The sequence below is a fragment of the Trichomycterus rosablanca genome, chromosome 11, assembly GCF_030014385.1.
Source record: "Trichomycterus rosablanca isolate fTriRos1 chromosome 11, fTriRos1.hap1, whole genome shotgun sequence".
Classification (NCBI taxonomy): Eukaryota; Metazoa; Chordata; class Actinopteri; order Siluriformes; family Trichomycteridae; genus Trichomycterus; species Trichomycterus rosablanca.
This window is the reverse complement of record NC_085998.1, coordinates 98,192-117,994: the sequence shown is the minus strand read 5'-3', so window position 1 is coordinate 117,994 and position 19,803 is coordinate 98,192. Positions and strand designations below refer to the sequence as shown.

The 19,803-nt window shown below is 42.7% G+C and overlaps 1 protein-coding gene across 2 annotated transcripts in view; it reads right to left on the bottom strand.

The window, feature by feature from the left end:
* LOC134323174 (signal peptide peptidase-like 2A) overlaps positions 1-19,803 on the bottom strand; it is an 86,716-nt gene that overhangs the window by 34,970 nt on the left and 31,943 nt on the right. For both annotated transcript variants that reach the window (XM_063004611.1, XM_063004612.1), the window contains exons 3-5: positions 9,671-9,853; positions 4,964-5,053; positions 4,711-4,847 (exon numbers count right to left, since the gene is read on the bottom strand). In XM_063004611.1, coding sequence (XP_062860681.1) covers positions 4,711-4,847; positions 4,964-5,053; positions 9,671-9,853 — 410 coding nt within the window. The remainder of the gene's footprint in view (positions 1-4,710; positions 4,848-4,963; positions 5,054-9,670; positions 9,854-19,803) is intronic.

Genomic DNA, 19,803 nt, shown 5'->3' with positions numbered 1-19,803 from the left:
TTTGACACAATGAAAAGTAGTCTGTGTGCAGCTTATATAACAGTGTAAATTTATTCTTCCCTCAAAATAACTCAATATACAGCCATTAATGTCTAAACCACCGGCAACAAAAGTGAGTACACCCCTAAGAGACTACACCCCTAAATGTCCAAATTGAGCACTGCTTGTCATTTTCCCTCCAAAATGTCATGTGATTTGTTAGTGTTACTAGGTCTCAGGTGTGCATAGGGAGCAGGTGTGTTCAATTTAGTAGTACAGCTCTCACACTCTCTCATACTGGTCACTGAAAGTTCCAACATGGCACCTCATGGCAAAGAACTCTCTGAGGATCTTAAAAGACGAATTGTTGCGCTACATGAAGATGGCCAAGGCTACAAGAAGATTGCCAACACCCTGAAACTGAGCTGCAGCACAGTGGCCAAGATCATCCAGCGTTTTAAAAGAGCAGGGTCCACTCAGAACAGACCTCGCGTTGGTCGTCCAAAGAAGCTGAGTGCACGTGCTCAGCGTCACATCCAACTGCTGTCTTTGAAAGATAGGTGCAGGAGTGCTGTCAGCATTGCTGCAGAGATTGAAAAGGTGGGGGGTCAGCCTGTCAGTGCTCAGACCATACGCCGCACACTACATCAAATTGGTCTGCATGGCTGTCACCCCAGAAGGAAGCCTCTTCTGAAGTCTCTACACAAGAAAGCCCGCAAACAGTTTGCTGAAGACATGTCAACAAAGGACATGGATTACTGGAACCATGTCCTATGGTCTGATGAGACCAAGATTAATTTGTTTGGTTCAGATGGTCTCAAGCATGTGTGGCAGCAATCAGGTGAGGAGTACAAAGATAAGTGTGTCATGCCTACAGTCAAGCATGGTGGTGGGAATGCCATGGTCTGGGGCTGCATGGGTGCAGCAGGTGTTGGGGAGTTACATTTCATTGAGGGACACATGAACTCCAATATGTACTGTGAAATACTGAAGCAGAGCATGATCCCCTCCCTCCGGAAACTGGGTCGCAGGGCAGTGTTCCAGCATGATAATGACCCCAAACACACCTCTAAGACGACCACTGCTTTATTGAAGAGGCTGAGAGTAAAGGTGATGGACTGGCCAAGCATGTCTCCAGACCTAAACCCAATAGAACATCTTTGGGGCATCCTCAAGCGGAAGGTGGAGGAGCGCAAAGTCTCGAATATCCGCCAGCTCCGTGATGTCGTCATGGAGGAGTGGAAAAGCATTCCAGTGGCAACCTGTGAAGCTCTGGTAAACTCCATGCCCAGGAGAGTTAAGGCAGTTCTGGGAAATAATGGTGGCCACACAAAATATTGACACTTCAGGAACTTTCACTAAGGGGTGTACTCACTTTTGTTGCCGGTGGTTTAGACATTAATGGCTGTATATTGAGTTATTTTGAGGGAAGAATAATTTTACACTGTTATATAAGCTGCACACAGACTACTTTTCATTGTGTCAAAGTGTCATTTTGTCAGTGTTGTCCCATGAAAAGATATACTTAAATATCTGCAGAAATGTGAGGGGTGTACTCACTTTTGTGATACACTGTACATACACATTATACACACACACACACACACACACACATTATACACACACACACACATTATATACATACACATTATCCACACACACACGTTATATACATACACATTATACACACACACACACACATACACACACACATTATACACACGCACACATTATACACACACACGTTATATACTCACATCACACACACGTTATATACATACACATTATACACACACACACACACACACACACACACACATTATATACATACACATTTTCCACACACACACGTTATATACATACACATTATACACACACACACACATACACACACACATTATACACACGCACACATTATACACACACACGTTATATACTCACATCACACACACGTTATATACATACACATTATACACACACACACACACACACACACACATTATACACACACACATTATATACATACACATTATACACACACACACGTTATATACACACATTATACACACACACATCATACACACACATTATACACACACACACACACACCTAAACATTACATACATTAGTGATTGTTTAGTGATTATTCTGTGATTAGTCTGTTGTCTGTGATTATTCTGTAATTATTCTGTTGTGTGTTGAGTCTGTGATTAGTCTGTGTTGAGTCTGTGTTGTGTGTCGAGTCTGTGATTAGTCTGTATTAAGTCTGTGATTAGTCTGTGATTATTCTGTTGAGTCTGTGATTATTCTGTTGAGTCTGTGATTATTCTGTGTTGAGTCTGTGATTATTCTATGTTGAGTCTGTGATTATTCTGTGATTAGTCTGTTTAGTCTGTGATTATTCTGTTGAGTCTGATTATTCTGTGTTGTGTGTTGAGTCTGTGATTAGTCTGTGTTGTGTGTTGAGTCGGTGATTATTCTGTGTTGAGTCGGTGATTATTCTGTGTTGAGTCTGTGATTATTCTGTTGAGTCTGTGATTATTCTGTGTTTAGTCTGTGATTATTCTGTTGAGTCTGTGATTGTTCTATGTTGTGTGTTGAGTCTGTGATTAGTCTGTGTTGAGTCTGTGATTATTCTGTGTTGAGTGTGTTGAGTCTGTGTTGAGTCTGTGATTATTCTGTGTTGAGTGTGTTGAGTCTGTAATTAGTCTGTGTTGAGTCTGTGATTATTCTGTGATTAATCTGTGATTAGTCTGATTATTCTGTTGAATCTGTGATTATTCTGTTGAGTGTGATTATTCTGTGATTATTCTGTGATTATTCTATGTTGAGTCTGTGATTATTCTGTAATATTCTGTGATAACTCTGTTGAGTCTGTGATTATTCTGTGATTATTCTGTTGAGTCTGTGATTATTCTGTGTTGTGTGTTGAGTCTGTGATTGTTCTGTGTTGTCTGATTATTCTGTAATTATTCTGTGTTGTGTTGAGTCTGTGATTAGTCTGTGTTGAGTCTGTGATTATTCTGTGATTAGTCTGTGTTGTGTGTTGAGTCTGTGATTAGTCTGTGTTGAGTCTGTGATTATTCTGTTGAGTCTGTGATTATTCTGTGATTATTCTGTTGAGTCTGTGATTATTCTGTGTTGTGTGTTGAGTCTGTGATTAGTCTGTGTTGAGTCTGTGATTACTCTGTGTTGAGTCTGATTATTCTGTGTTGTCTGTGATTATTCTGTGTTGAGTCTGTGATTATTCTGTTGAGTCTGTGATTATTCTGTGTTGAGTGTGTTGAGTCTGTAATTAGTCTGTGTTGAGTCTGTGATTATTCTGTGATTAATCTGTGATTAGTCTGATTATTCTGTTGAATCTGTGATTATTCTGTTGAGTGTGATTATTCTGTGATTATTCTGTTATTATTCTGTGATAACTCTGTTGAGTCTGTGATTATTCTGTGTTTATTCTATGTTAAGTCTGTGATTATTCTGTGATTATTCTGTTGAGTCTGTGATTATTCTGTGTTGTGTGTTGAGTCTGTGATTGTTCTGTGTTGTCTGATTATTCTGTAATTATTCTGTGTTGTGTTGAGTCTGTGATTAGTCTGTGTTGAGTCTGTGATTATTCTGTGATTAGTCTGTGTTGTGTGTTGAGTCTGTGATTAGTCTGTGTTGAGTCTGTGATTATTCTGTTGAGTCTGTGATTATTCTGTGATTATTCTGTTGAGTCTGTGATTATTCTGTGTTGTGTGTTGAGTCTGTGATTAGTCTGTGTTGAGTCTGTGATTACTCTGTGTTGAGTCTGATTATTCTGTGTTGTCTGTGATTATTCTGTGTTGAGTCTGTGATTATTCTGTTGAGTCTGTGATTATTCTGTGTTGAGTGTGTTGAGTCTGTAATTAGTCTGTGTTGAGTCTGTGATTATTCTGTGATTAATCTGTGATTAGTCTGATTATTCTGTTGAATCTGTGATTATTCTGTTGAGTGTGATTATTCTGTGATTATTCTGTGATTATTCTGTGATAACTCTGTTGAGTCTGTGATTATTCTATGTTTATTCTATGTTGAGTCTGTGATTATTCTGTGATTATTCTGTAATATTCTGTGATAACTCTGTTGAGTCTGTGATTATTCTGTGATTATTCTGTTGAGTGTGATTATTCTGTGTTGTGTGTTGAGTCTGTGATTAGTCTGTGTTGTCTGTGATTATTCTGTAATTATTCTGTGTTGTGTTGAGTCTGTGATTAGTCTGTGTTGAGTCTGTGATTATTCTGTGATTAGTCTGTGATTATTCTGTGATTAGTCTGTGTTGTGTGTTGAGTCTGTGATTAGTCTGTGTTGAGTCTGTGATTATTATGTGATTAGTCTGTGATTATTCTGTTGAGTCTGTGATTATTCTGTGATTATTCTGTTGAGTCTGTGATTATTCTGTGTTGTGTGTTGAGTCTGTGATTAGTCTGTGTTGAGTCTGTGATTACTCTGTGTTGAGTCTGATTATTCTGTGTTGTCTGTGATTATTCTGTGTTGAGTCTGTGATTATTCTGTTGAGTCTGTGATTATTCTGTGTTGTGTGTTGAGTCTGTGATTAGTCTGTGTTGAGTCTGTGACTATTCTGTTGAGTCTGTGATTATTCTGTGTTGTGTGTTGAGTCTGTGATTAGTCTGTGTTGAGTCTGTGATTATTCTGTGTTGAGTCTGTGATTATTCTGTGATCATTTTGTGTTGTCTGTGATTATTCACTGACCTCTCGGCAGCACCGCTCCAGAACCCCCCCATGGCCACGGTGAAGACGGCGAGTACCAGCATGATAAGGATGCTGAAGTCAAACTCAGGAATGGGCGGGGCATACATCTGCACCTTAGTATCATTGCCTGAAAACACCTGAAATACAAAAAGGCGGAGTTTACAAGAGTAGCCACACCCACTAATGTATATAGACTATACTGAATGAGGGAGTAGCACATTATAAACACTATATAGTTTTATATACTGTCCACCTTTAGTACATCGATGAAGTCCTGGGACCTCATGAGGGCCAGAGGAATGGTCAGGTTGGAATGTTCACTCTTACTGATCGAAGACGATCTCTGAAAAAAACACCAGCATTACAGTTACTGGTTACCTACAGTTACTGGTTATACCTACAGTTACTGGTTATACCTATAGTTACTGGTCATACCTATAGTTACTGGTTACCTATAGTTACTGGTTACCTATAGTTACTGGTTATACCTAACGTGCGCATGCGCGGAGCCGTGTATGCAGCCAGTTACAGTAGCTCCCGTTCGTGTTTACTTTTGTTCTTTTTAACTTTATTTATCTTTTTAATAGTTTATTTATATGATAAGGCAACTTAGTGAAGCTGTGCCCTCTCGAAACATGCTAGTATAGAGAGTCTTGGTCTGTTTTTTCGCCGTTAAAATGCTTACCTCCTGGTCCGCCGCTGCGCAGCAACATGGACGCTTTGTTTACACCCGGGATCAGCTGATCGCTCTGAAACCGGCCGGCATGGCGAGCAGACCAAATAACGTTCCCGAAGAACTTTGGAGACGGACGCACAGGGGATGCAGAGGAGGAACGAAACAGCGCACGGGAAAAGCGAGGGCAAGAAGACGGAGGCTTATGGAGAAGAAAGGATATAAGCCGCGTCTTCCCTCTCTCATCATGGGCAACGTGAGATCGCTGGCTAATAAAATGGACGAGCTTACAGCGTTATCCAGGAGTCAGAAGGAGTACCGGGAGTGTAGTTTAATGTGCTTTTCGGAGACATGGCTGCACCAGGACATTTCTGATGACAACGTTTCAATCGAGGGCTTTCAGACTATTCGGGCTGACCGGGACTGCACTAAGAGCGGTAAGCGCAGGGGAGGAGGGCTCGCTGTGCTGGTTAATAATCGTTGGTGTAACCCTGGTCACATTACCATCAAGGAACGTGCCTGTTGCCCGGACATTGAGCTGTTGGCTGTTGGACTCAGGCCATATTATCTACCGCGAGAGTTCTCACATGTTATTATCGTGGCTGCTTACATCCCCCCCTCTGCCAACCCGACGTCGGCGTGTGACGTCATTCACTCAACCATAGCGCGTCTCCAAACTCAACACCCGACTGCATTCATCACGATATCAGGTGACTTCAACCATGTCACTATGGCCAAGGTACTACCAAACTTCACTCAGTATGTGGACTGTCCTACCAGAGAAGAAAGAACACTGGACCTGCTGTATGCTAATGTTAAGGAGGCATACAGCTGTTCCCCTCTCCCCCCTCTGGGGGGCTCAGACCACAACTTGGTGAACCTCAGCCCCCGGTATGTGCCGCTGGTGAAGAGTCAGCCTGTGACTACGAGAACAGTGAAGAGATGGTCTGAGGGTACGTACGAGGCACTGCAGGACTGTTTCGAGGTTACGGACTGGCCGGCACTCTGTGAGCCGCACGGAGAGGACATCGACGGGCTCACAGAGTGCATCACTGACTACATTAACTTCTGTGTAGACTCCACTGTACCGACCAGAACTGTTAAATGTTACCCAAATAACAAGCCGTGGGTAACAAAGGACATTAAAGCTCTCCTTAACGATAAGAAGAGGGAGGAGGTGAGAACGATCCAGAAGGAACTGAAGACAACTATCAGGGAGGCTAAGAACACATATAGGAGGAAGCTGGAGGGGAAACTCCATCAAAACAACATGAGGGAGGTCTGGAGTGGAATGAGGACCATCACCGGCTTCAGGTCCAGCAATAACAGAGGAGCAGAGGGCAGTGTGGACAGGGCCAATGAGCTGAATCTGTTCTTTAACAGATTTGACACTACAAGCTCTGTCCTCCCCTGTCCCGATTCTTCTGCTGCTGGTCTTCAGCAGTCCACTATACTCACCCTCCCTCCTCCTCCTAATAGTCTGCCCCCCTGCTGGGATCATCCACCTCACACCTCCACCACTCCCCCACCCATCACCTCTACAGTGAGCCTCACTGCTGACCAGGTGAGAAAACAACTAAAGAGACTCCACACAAACAAGGCTGCAGGACCTGATGGGGTCCCCCCCAGGGTGCTTAAAGCCTGTGCCACCCAGCTTTGTGGGGTACTGCAGTATGTTTTTAATATGAGCCTGAGTCTCCAGAGGGTCCCTGTGTTGTGGAAGACGTCCTGCATTGTTCCTGTTCCGAAGACGCCGCGATCTAGTGACATCAAGGATTACAGGCCAGTAGCACTGACGTCCCACATCATGAAGACCATGGAGAGGCTCATCCTGGATCAGCTCCGGCCCATAGTCCAGCCACTTCTGGACCCCCTCCAGTTTGCCTATCAGCCCCGTCTGGGAGTAGAGGATGCCATCATCTACCTGCTCAACCGAGTCTACGCCCACCTGGACAAGCCAGCCAGCACTGTGAGGGTCATGTTTTTTGACTTCTCCAGTGCATTCAACACCATTCGGCCTGCTCTTCTGGGTGACAAACTGACAGTGATGCAGGTAGACGCCCCCCTCGTGTCTTGGATTGTTGACTACCTAACTGGCAGACCACAGTATGTACGCCTGCAGCACTGTGTGTCGGATAGAGTGATCAGCAACACTGGAGCGCCGCAGGGAACGGTCCTCTCTCCCTTTCTCTTTACCATCTACACCATGGACTTCAGCTACTGCACAGAGAACTGTCATCTACAGAAGTTTTCTGATGACTCTGCAATAGTTGGATGTATCAGAAGGGATGATGAGGATGAGTACAGGGCAACGGTGAAGGACTTTGTCGCATGGTGCGAGCTGAACCACCTGCAGCTCAATGTGACAAAGACAAAGGAACTGGTGGTGGACCTGAGGAGGGTCAAGGCACCGGTGACCCCTGTGTCCATCAGGGGGGTTAGTGTGGACATTGTGGAGGACTATAAATATTTGGGAGTGCACATTGATAATAAACTGGACTGGACTAAGAACACTGATGCCCTCTACAGGAAGGGCCAAAGTCGGCTCTATTTTTTGAGGCGCCTGAGGTCCTTCGACATCTGCCGGACTATGCTCAAGATCTTCTATGAGTCTGTGGTAGCGAGTGCTATCCTCTATGCTGTTGCATGCTGGGGAAGCAGGCTGAGGGTGGCAGATGCCAACAGACTCAACAGATTGATCCGCAAGGCCGGTGATGTTGTTGGTGTGGAGCTGGACTCCCTCACTGCAGTGTCGGAGAGGAGGATGCTGTCTAAGCTGCAGGTTATTATGAACAATGGCTCCCACCCACTTTATGACACGGTGATGAGACAAAGGAGCACATTCAGTGCAAGACTCATCCTACCAAAATGCACCACAGAGCGCCACAGGAAGTCTTTTCTACCTGTGGCCATCAAACTCTATAATTCCTCCCTTAATGTGTGACATTATGGTTTATCTGTGTAATATTCAGTATTGATATGTGCAATATTCAGTTTTCATACGTGCAATATTCAGTATTAATATGTGCAATATTCATTTTTCACATGGGCAATTTATAATAACGTAAGCATTTTAATTATTTAATTGTGTGTATATAACTTTTTAACTTTAAAATTTTCTTCTTTTTTCTTTGTTTTAAGAGAGTAGAGTGTTTATTATTTTGACATAAATGGGTGCTACTGTAAAAAACTGCAATTTATCTCTGGGATCAATAAAGTATTCTGATTCTGATTCTGATTCTGATTACTGGTTATACCTATAGTTACTGGTTATACCTATAGTTACTGGTTACCTACAGTTACTGTTTACCTACAGTTACTGGTTACCTATAGTTACTGGTTACCTACAGTTACTGTTTACCTACAGTTACTGGTTATACCTTCAGTTACTGGTTACCTACAGTCACTGGTTACCTATAGTCACTGGTTATACCTACAGTTACTGGTTACCTACAGTCACTGGTTACCTATAGTCACTGGTTATACCTACAGTTACTGGTTACCTACAGTCACTGGTTACCTATAGTCACTGGTTATACCTACAGTTACTGGTTACCTACAGTCACTGGTTACCTATAGTTACTGGTCATACCTATAGTTACTGGTCATACCTATAGTTACTGGTTACCTATAGTTACTGGTTATACTTATAGTTACTGGATACCTACAGTTACTGGTTACCTATAGTTACTGGTTACCTATAGTTACTGGTCATACCTATAGTTACTGGTTACCTATAGTTACTGGTTATACTTATAGTTACTGGATACCTACAGTTACTGGTTATACCTATAGTTACTGGTTACCTATAGTTACTGGTTATACCTATAGTTACTGGTTACCTACAGTTACTGGTTACCTACAGTTACTGTTTATCTATAGTTACTGGTTATACCTATAGTTACTGGTTACCTACAGTTACTGTTTACCTACAGTTACTGGTTACCTATAGTTACTGGTTACCTACAGTTACTGTTTACCTACAGTTACTGGTTATACCTTCAGTTACTGGTTACCTACAGTCACTGGTTACCTATAGTCACTGGTTATACCTACAGTTACTGGTTATATCTACAGTTACTGGTTACCTATAGTCACTGGTTATATCTACAGTTACTGGTTACCTACAGTTACTGGTTACCTACAGTTACTGGTTACCTACAGTTACTGGTTATATCTACAGTTACTGGTTACAGGTGAAAGCATGTGCAGTGTGTCTGTGTGGTGATGGTGGAAAGAAAGAGTGTGATGATGAAAGTGGGTAATGAAAGTATGTTAGGGAAGTACCATGGCATCAACACTGGTGATAATAATTGCTTCAGCTCCGAATTCTTGAGCCACCTGAGCTTTCTGACTCAGATTACAGGATCCGTCAATCACAACCACTGCTGCACCCTTCAGAGAACCTGGCTTCAGTCCACTGTCATTACACAGTACACTGGACGTCATGTTCACCAAGCTGTAAAGCACCTGCGCACACACACAGACACAGACACAGACAAACAAATTATAACCAAAATGGAGGTTTTGCAATAACTTAGTCAAAGTCCCCAAACAGCTGATATTTCAAAGCCAGTTTAGCTGAACAGACTGTGTGGAGAGAATGAACGAGTGATCAGAGCTCCAGTGATCGGCGCTCCAGTGATCTGAGCTCCAGTGATCTGAGATCCAGTGATCTGAGATCCAGTGATCAGAAGGGTTGGTTACATTGACAGTATTTATGTAGCAAGGCAAGGCAAGGCAAGGCAAGTTTATTTGTATAGCACCTTTCATACACAGTGGCAATTCAAAGTGCTTTACATAAGGAAAAAAATTTAATTAAAAGCATTAAAACATTCCTGAGATCTAAAACCTCAGAAAGACTTCTTGCAAACATTTAGTTACAATTAAGAACATGAAATTCAAACAAGAGTGATAAAAAAAATTAAGGACATGAAAAATTAAAAGAAAATATTGTAAAGTATAACCTACAATTTAGGGAATATGAAATTAAAACAAGAGAGGTAAAAAATTAAGAACATGAAAACTAAAAGAAAATATAGTAAAATATACCCTACAATTTAGAAGAGCATGAAAAACTAAAAGAAATATGGTAAAATGAGGGTAATAGCAAAAATTTCGAGCTCAATCATAGGCACAAGAAAAAAGAAATGTTTTTAACCTGGATTTAAACATTTCTACATTTGCGGAACATCTAATATCTCCTGGCAGTCTGTTCCAGTTATATGCAGCCCAACAGCTAAATGCTGCTTCACCATGTTTAGTTTGGACTCTGGGCTCGACTAGCTGACCTGAGTCCATGGATCTAAGAGATCTACTGGGTTTATATTCTCTAAACATTTCTGAGATGCATTCTGGGCCGAACCCATTCAGTGATTTATAGACCAGTAGCAGCACTTTAAATTCTCCTATTCTGTAACTGACCGGAAGCCAGTGTAGAGATTTTAGAACTGGAGTGATGTGCTCGGTTCTCTTCGTCTTAGTTAAAACTCTAGCAGCAGCGTTCTGAATGAGCTGTAACTGTTTAATGGTCTTTTTGGGAAGTCCAGTTAAGAGACCATTACAATAGTCCACCCTACTGGAGATAAAAGCATGGATCAGCTTCTGTAGGTCATGTTGGCACACTAGACCCTTGATTTTGGCTATATTTCTAAGATGGTAGAAGGCTGTTTTGGTGATGGTTTTAATATGGCTGGTGAATGTAAGATCTGAGTCTATTAGAACGCCAAGATTTCGGACTTGGTCTTTGGTTTTTAGAGCCCGGGAACTGAGGTGTTCACTGACACTAGACCTCTTTTCTTTGCTGCCAAACACAACAATCTCTGTTTTGTCCTTATTTAACTGTAAAAAATTCTGGCTCATCCAGTTATTGATGTTCTCCAGACACTGACACAGTGAATCTATTGGGCTGTAATCATCTGGTGAGAGAGCCAGATATATCTGTGTGTCATCTGCATAACTATGGTAATCAATGTTGTTAGCCTGTAGCATTTGGCCTAATGGCAGCATATAAAGATTGAACAGAAGAGGTCCGAGAACTGATCCCTGGGGGATTCCACATGTCATAGCCACCCTGTCAGATTTACAGCTGCCAATAGTGACGAAGTAACTCCGGTCTTCTAAATAAGACCTGAACCAATTAAGGACTGTTCCGGAAAGTCCAACCCAGTTTTCCAACCTGTCCAGCAATATTCTATGATCTAGCGCTGTGTGTTTTCCTCAGTAAACTTTTCCTTATTCTGGTTTGATTCCACACTGGTTTGAGAAGCAGAATCGGCTAAAACCCTGTTAAATAAATATAAATATAGAAAAGTAAACAAACAGAAAATTCATATTTAAAACCAGTCCCTGATAAGTGGGGGGTGAGTTATATTTAAGTTCTTAGTAAAGAGGTGAGGGTCAGACAGAAAGGAAAGAAAACAGGGATTTCACCACCTGGGTGGCGCTAAAGAATAGAAACTTGAAGCCTATCCTTCTTCTGTGGTGGATCAAGACAAGCTTGTGCTCACAAGTCCAGAAGGATATGGGGTACAGAACAACATTTAATAAGGTCTACAAGGTGTGTTAGGGAGTGCCGCAGCAGTGAGGTGATGTAATGGGGCAGCAGCGGGTTGATGTGGCAGCAGTGAGTTGATGTGATGGCAGCAGTGGGGTTACTTTTTGTATACACCATCCTTAATACTTCTCAAATACTCCTCGTTACTGTCCTTCTTATGAACCTCTGGACGTATTTCTTCCCTCTCCAATAATAAAGCGCTTCACACATCATTCTGCTTCAGTTTTTTTTTATTTCTGTTTTCAGATTTTAAACCATGAAATCTCATTAATCAGATGAAATAATTGACTTTATTAGGAATACAATTATTGATTGATGGGTCTGAAGAATAAATTAGTTACGTTTCACGCATGAACGTCTCACCCTCCCAGAAACTGTGTACAGAGAAGTGATGTGAATCTGCTTTTCTTAAGTTCTAGACGTTTCATGAAAATCTGAGACACACTGTGAAAGAATTTTGCATAATAGGAGCAGTGTGTGCTGAAGGTTCTCTGAGGAACACAGAGACTCTATGACGTCCTAATAACACACCTTCTTCACGTCTCGGTTACCATCTATTATTCAACAATTTGCTGCTTCATCAGGACTACGTTCATCAGGAACACATGACTGAAGATGAAGAACATGTTCATCATGGAGCAGCGATGGTTTATTCTGCTGTGTTGGACAGGTGAGAAGCTGTACGAGTGATTTATGATTTACAGATTTAGTTTAACGTTTCAATAAAATGTTCTTGTTTGTTTCTGAGTTTTTATTAAAATTAGTTCAGTTTGTTAATGAGCAAAAGTTCACAGGAAGGTAAAACGTCTTAAGTTCAGACTGAGATTCAACATAACAAATATTACTATTCACTAATCTACAAAGTGGTGAACGATGACTTTACCTGTAATTAACTGAGCCTTTTATTAGTGCTTCTGTATATGCAACTTCCTAGTAATACATCACCCTGTCCCAAATTATTCATTAGTAAATATTTACAAAAATGTATAAATGTGTACATACATATAAATGTATCTATATTTAAAAGTGTATATATATATATATATATATATATATATATATATATATATATATATATATATATATATATATATACAGTGTATCACAAAAGTGAGTACACCCCTCACATTTCTGCAAATATTTCATTATATCTTTTCATGGGACAACACTATAGAAATAAAACTTGGATATAACTTAGAGTAGTCAGTGTACAGCTTGTATAGCAGTGTAGATTTACTGTCTTCTGAAAATAACTCAACACACAGCCATTAATGTCTAAATAGCTGCAACATAAGTGAGTACACCCCACAGTGAATATGTCCAAATTGTGCCCAAAGTGTCAATATTTTGTGTGACCACCATTATTATCCAGCACTGCCTTAACCCTCCTGGGCATGGAATTCACCAGAGCTGCACAGGTTGCTACTGGAATCCTCTTCCACTCCTCCATGATGACATCACGGAGCTGGTGGATGTTAGACACCTTGAACTCCTCCACCTTCCACTTGAGGATGCGCCACAGGTGCTCAATTGGGTTTAGTCCATCACCTTTACCTTCAGCTTCCTCAGCAAGGCAAATGTCATCTTGGAGGTTGTGTTTGGGGTCGTTATCCTGTAGGAAAACTGCCATGAGGCCCAGTTTTCGAAGGGAGGGGATCATGCTCTGTTTCAGAATGTCACAGTACATGTTGGAATTCATGTTTCCCTCAATGAACTGCAGCTCCCCAGTGCCAGCAACACTCATGCAGCCCAAGACCATGATGCTACCACCACCATGCTTGACTGTAGGAAAGATACAGTTGTCTTGGTACTTCTCACAAGGGCGCCGCCACACATGCTGGACACCATCTGAGCCAAACAAGTTTATCTTGGTCTCGTCAGACCACAGGGCATTCCAGTAATCCATGTTCTTGGACTGCTTGTCTTCAGCAAACTGTTTGCGGGCTTTCTTGTGCGTCAGCTTCCTTCTGGGATGACGACCATGCAGACAGAGTTGATGCAGTGTGCGGCGTATGGTCTGAGCACTGACCGGCTGACCTCCCACATCTTCAACCTCTGCAGCAATGCTGGCAGCACTCATGTGTCTATTTTTTAAAGCCAACCTCTGGATATGACGCCGAACACGTGGACTCGACTTCTTTGGTCGACCCTGGCGAAGCCTGTTCCGAGTGGAACCTGTCCTGGAAAACCGCTGTATGACCTTGGCCACCATGCTGTAGCTCAGTTTCAGGGTGTTAGCAATCTTCTTATAGCCCAGGCCATCTTTGTGGAGAGCAACAATTCTATTTCTCAAATCCTCAGAGAGTTCTTTGCCATGAGGTGCCATGTTGAATATCCAGTGGCCAGTATGAGAGAATTGTACCCAAAACACCAAATTTAACAGCCCTAAACATGAATTCCAACATGTACTGTGACATTCTGAAACAGAGCATGATCCCCTCCCTTCGAAAACTGGGCCTCATGGCAGTTTTCCAACAGGATAACGACCCCAAACACAACCTCCAAGATGACAACTGCCTTGCTGAGGAAGCTGAAGGTAAAGGTGATGGACTAAACCCAATTGAGCACCTGTGGCGCATCCTCAAGTGGAAGGTGGAGGAGTTCAAGGTGTCTAACATCCACCAGCTCCGTGATGTCATCATGGAGGAGTGGAAGAGGATTCCAGTAGCAACCTGTGCAGCTCTGGTGAATTCCATGCCCAGGAGGGTTAAGGCAGTGCTGGATAATAATGGTGGTCACACAAAATATTGACACTTTGGGCACAATTTGGACATGTTCACTGTGGGGTGTACTCACTTATGTTGCCAGCCATTTAGACATTAATGGCTGTGTGTTGAGTTATTTTCAGAAGACAGTAAATCTACTCTGCTATACAAGTTGTACACTGACTACTCTAACTTATATCCAAGTTTCATGTCTATAGTGTTGTCCCATGAAAAGATATAATAAAATATTTGCAGAAATGTGAGGGGTGTACTCACTTTTGTGATACACTGTATATACAGTGTATCACAAAAGTGAGTACACCCCTCACATTTCTGCAGATATTTAAGTATATCTTTTCATGGGACAACACTGACAAAATGACACTTTGACACAATGAAAAGTAGTCTGTGTGCAGCTTATATAACAGTGTAAATTTATTCTTCCCTCAAAATAACTCAATATACAGCCATTAATGTCTAAACCACCGGCAACAAAAGTGAGTACACCCCTTAGTGAAAGTTCCTGAAGTGTCAATATTTTGTGTGGCCACTATTATTTCCCAGAACTGCCTTAACTCTCCTGGGCATGGAGTTTACCAGAGCTTCACAGGTTGCCACTGGAATGCTTTTCCACTCCTCCATGACGACATCACGGAGCTGGCGGATATTCGAGACTTTGCGTTCCTCTACCTTCCGCTTGAGGATGCCCCAAAGATGTTCTATTGGGTTTAGGTCTGGAAACATGCTTGGCCAGTCCATCACCTTTACCCTCAGCCTCTTCAATAAAGCAGTGGTCGTCTTAGAGGTGTGTTTGGGGTCATTATCATGCTGGAACACTGCCCTGCGAACCAGTTTCCGGAGGGAGGGGATCATGCTCTGCTTCAGTATTTCACAGTACATATTGGAGTTCATGTGTCCCTCAATGAAATGTAACTCCCCAACACCTGCTGCACTCATGCAGCCCCAGACCATGGCATTCCCATCACCATGCTTGACTGTAGGCATGACACACTTATCTTTGTACTCCTCTCCTGATTGCCTCCACACATGCTTGAGACCATCTGAACCAAACAAATTAATCTTGGTCTCATCAGACCATAGGACATGGTTCCAGTAATCCATGTCCTTTGTTGACATGTCTTCAGCAAACTGTTTGCGGGCTTTCTTGTGTAGAGACTTCAGAAGAGGCTTCCTTCTGGGGTGACAGCCATGCAGACCAATTTGATGTAGTGTGCGGCGTATGGTCTGAGCACTGACAGGCTGACCCCCCACCTTTTCAATCTCTGCAGCAATGCTGACAGCACTCCTGCGCCTATCTTTCAAAGACAGCAGTTGGATGTGACGCTGAGCACGTGCACTCAGCTTCTTTGGACGACCAACGCGAGGTCTTTTCTGAGTGGACCCTGCTCTTTTAAAACGCTGGATGATCTTGGCCACTGTGCTGCAGCTCAGTTTCAGGGTGTTGGCAATCTTCTTGTAGCCTTGGCCATCTTCATGTAGCGCAACAATTCGTCTTTTAAGATCCTCAGAGAGTTCTTTGCCATGAGGTGCCATGTTGGAACTTTCAGTGACCAGTATGAGAGAGTGTGAGAGCTGTACTACTAAATTGAACACACCTGCTCCCTATGCACACCTGAGACCTAGTAACACTAACAAATCACATGACATTTTGGAGGGAAAATGACAAGCAGTGCTCAATTTGGACATTTAGGGGTGTAGTCTCTTAGAGGTGTACTCACTTTTGTTGCCGGTGGTTTAGACATTAATGGCTGTATTTTGAGTTATTTTGAGGGAAGAATAAATTTACACTGTTATATAAGCTGCACACAGACTACTTTTCATTGTGTCAAAGTGTCATTTTGTCAGTGTTGTCCCATGAAAAGATAAACTTAAATATCTGCAGAAATGTGAGGGGTGTACTCACTTTTGTGATACACTGTATATATATATATATATATATATATATACTGTATATATGTATATATGTATATATATATATATACAGTGTATCACAAAAGTGAGTACACCCCTCACATTTCTGCAGATATTTAAGTATATCTTTTCATGGGACAACACTGACAAAATGACACTTTGACACAATGAAAAGTAGTCTGTGTGCAGCTTATATAACAGTGTAAATTTATTCTTCCCTCAAAATAACTCAAAATACAGCCATTAATGTCTAAACCACCGGCAACAAAAGTGAGTACACCTCTAAGAGACTACACCCCTAAATGTCCAAATTGAGCACTGCTTGTCATTTTCCCTCCAAAATGTCATGTGATTTGTTAGTGTTACTAGGTCTCAGGTGTGCATAGGGAGCAGGTGTGTTCAATTTAGTAGTACAGCTCTCACACTCTCTCATACTGGTCACTGAAAGTTCCAACATGGCACCTCATGGCAAAGAACTCTCTGAGGATCTTAAAAGACGAATTGTTGCGCTATATGAAGATGGCCAAGGCTACAAGAAGATTGCCAACACCCTGAAACTGAGCTGCAGCACAGTGGCCAAGATCATCCAGCGTTTTAAAAGAGCAGGGTCCACTCAGAACAGACCTCGCGTTGGTCGTCCAAAGAAGCTGAGTGCACGTGCTCAGCATCACATCCAACTGCTGTCTTTGAAAGATAGGCGCAGGAGTGCTGTCAGCATTGCTGCAGAGATTGAAAAGGTGGGGGGTCAGCCTGTCAGTGCTCAGACCATACGCCGCACACTACATCAAATTGGTCTGCATGGCTGTCACCCCAGAAGGAAGCCTCTTCTGAAGTCTCTACACAAGAAAGCCCGCAAACAGTTTGCTGAAGACATGTCAACAAAGGACATGGATTACTGGAACCATGTCCTATGGTCTGATGAGACCAAGTTTAATTTGTTTGGTTCAGATGGTCTCAAGCATGTGTGGCGGCAATCAGGTGAGGAGTACAAAGATAAGTGTGTCATGCCTACAGTCAAGCATGGTGGTGGGAATGCCATGGTCTGGGGCTGCATGAGTGCAGCAGGTGTTGGGGAGTTACATTTCATTGAGGGACACATGAACTCCAATATGTACTGTGAAATACTGAAGCAGAGCATGATCCCCTCCCTCCGGAAACTGGGTCGCAGGGCAGTGTTCCAGCATGATAATGACCCCAAACACACCTCTAAGACGACCACTGCTTTATTGAAGAGGCTGAGGGTAAAGGTGATGGACTGGCCAAGCATGTCTCCAGACCTAAACTATTAGATAAAAACTATCTTTGGGGCGTCCTCAAGCGGAAGGTGGAGGAGCGCAAAGTCTCGAATATCCGCCAGCTCCGTGATGTCATCATGGAGGAGTGGAAAAGCATTCCAGTGGCAACCTGTGAAGCTCTGGTAAACTCCATGCCCAGGAGAGTTAAGGCAGTTCTGGAAAATAATGGTGGCCACACAAAATATTGACACTTCAGGAACTTTCACTAAGGGGTGTACTCACTTTTGTTGCCGGTGGTTTAGACATTAATGGCTGTATATTGAGTTATTTTGAGGGAAGAATAAATTTACACTGTTATATAAGCTGCACACAGACTACTTTTCATTGTGTCAAAGTGTCATTTTGTCAGTGTTGTCCCATGAAAAGATATACTTAAATATCTGCAGAAATGTGAGGGGTGTACTCACTTTTGTGATACAGTGTATCACAAAAGTGAGTACACCCCTCACATTTCTGCAAATATTTTATTATATCTTTTCATGGGACAACACTATAGACATGAAACTTGGATATAACTTAGAGTAGTCAGTGTACAACTTGTATAGCAGTGTAGATTTACTGTCTTCTAAAAATAACTCAACACACAGCCATTAATGTCTAAATAGCTGGCAACATAAGTGAGTACACCCCACAGTGAACATGTCCAAATTGTGCCCAAAGTGTCAATATTTTGTGTGACCACCATTATTATCCAGCACTGCCTTAACCCTCCTGGGCATGGAATTCACCAGAGCTGCACAGGTTGCTACTGGAATCCTCTTCCACTCCTCCATGATGACATCACGGAGCTGGTGGATGTTAGACACCTTGAACTCCTCCACCTTCCACTTGAGGATGCGCCACAGGTGCTCAATTGGGTTTAGTCCATCACCTTTACCTTCAGCTTCCTCAGCAAGGCAGTTGTCACCTTGGAGGTTGTGTTTGGGGTCGTTATCCTGTTGGAAAACTGCCATGAGGCCCAGTTTTCGAAGGGAGGGGATCATGCTCTGTTTCAGAATGTCACAGTACATGTTGGAATTCATGTTTCCCTCAATGAACCGCAGCTCCCCAGTGCCAGCAACACTCATGCAGCCCAAGACCATGATGCTACCACCACCATGCTTGACTGTAGGCAAGATACAGTTGTCTTGGTACTTCTCACCAGGGCGCCGCCACACATGCTGGACACCATCTGAGCCAAACAAGTTTATCTTGGTCTTGTCAGACCACAGGGCATTCCAGTAATCCATGTTCTTGGACTGCTTGTCTTCAGCAAACTGTTTGCGGGCTTTCTTGTGCGTCAGCTTCCTTCTGGGATGACGACCATGCAGACCGAGTTGATGCAGTGTGCGGCGTATGGTCTGAGCACTGACAGGCTGACCTCCCACGTCTTCAACCTCTGCAGCAATGCCGGCAGCACTCGTGTCTATTTTTTAAAGCCAACCTCTGGATATGACGCCGAACACGTGGACTCAACTTCTTTGGTCGACCCTGGCGAAGCCTGTTCCGAGTGGAACCTGTCCTGGAAAACCGCTGTATGACCTTGGCCACCATGCTGTAGCTCAGTTTCAGGGTGTTAGCAATCTTCTTATAGCCCAGGCGATCTTTATGGAGAGCAACAATTCTATTTCTCACATCCTCAGAGAGTTCTTTGCCATGAGGTGCCATGTTGAATATCCAGTGGCCAGTATGAGAGAATTGTACCCAAAACACCAAATTTAACAGCCCTGCTCCCCATTTACACCTGGGACCTTGACACATGACACCAGGGAGGGACAACGACACATTTGGACACAATTTGGACATGTTCACTGTGGGGTGTACTCACTTATGTTGCCAGCCATTTAGACATTAATGGCTGTGTGTTGAGTTATTTTCAGAAGACAGTAAATCTACACTGCTATACAAGTTGTACACTGACTACTCTAAGTTATATCCAAGTTTCATGTCTAT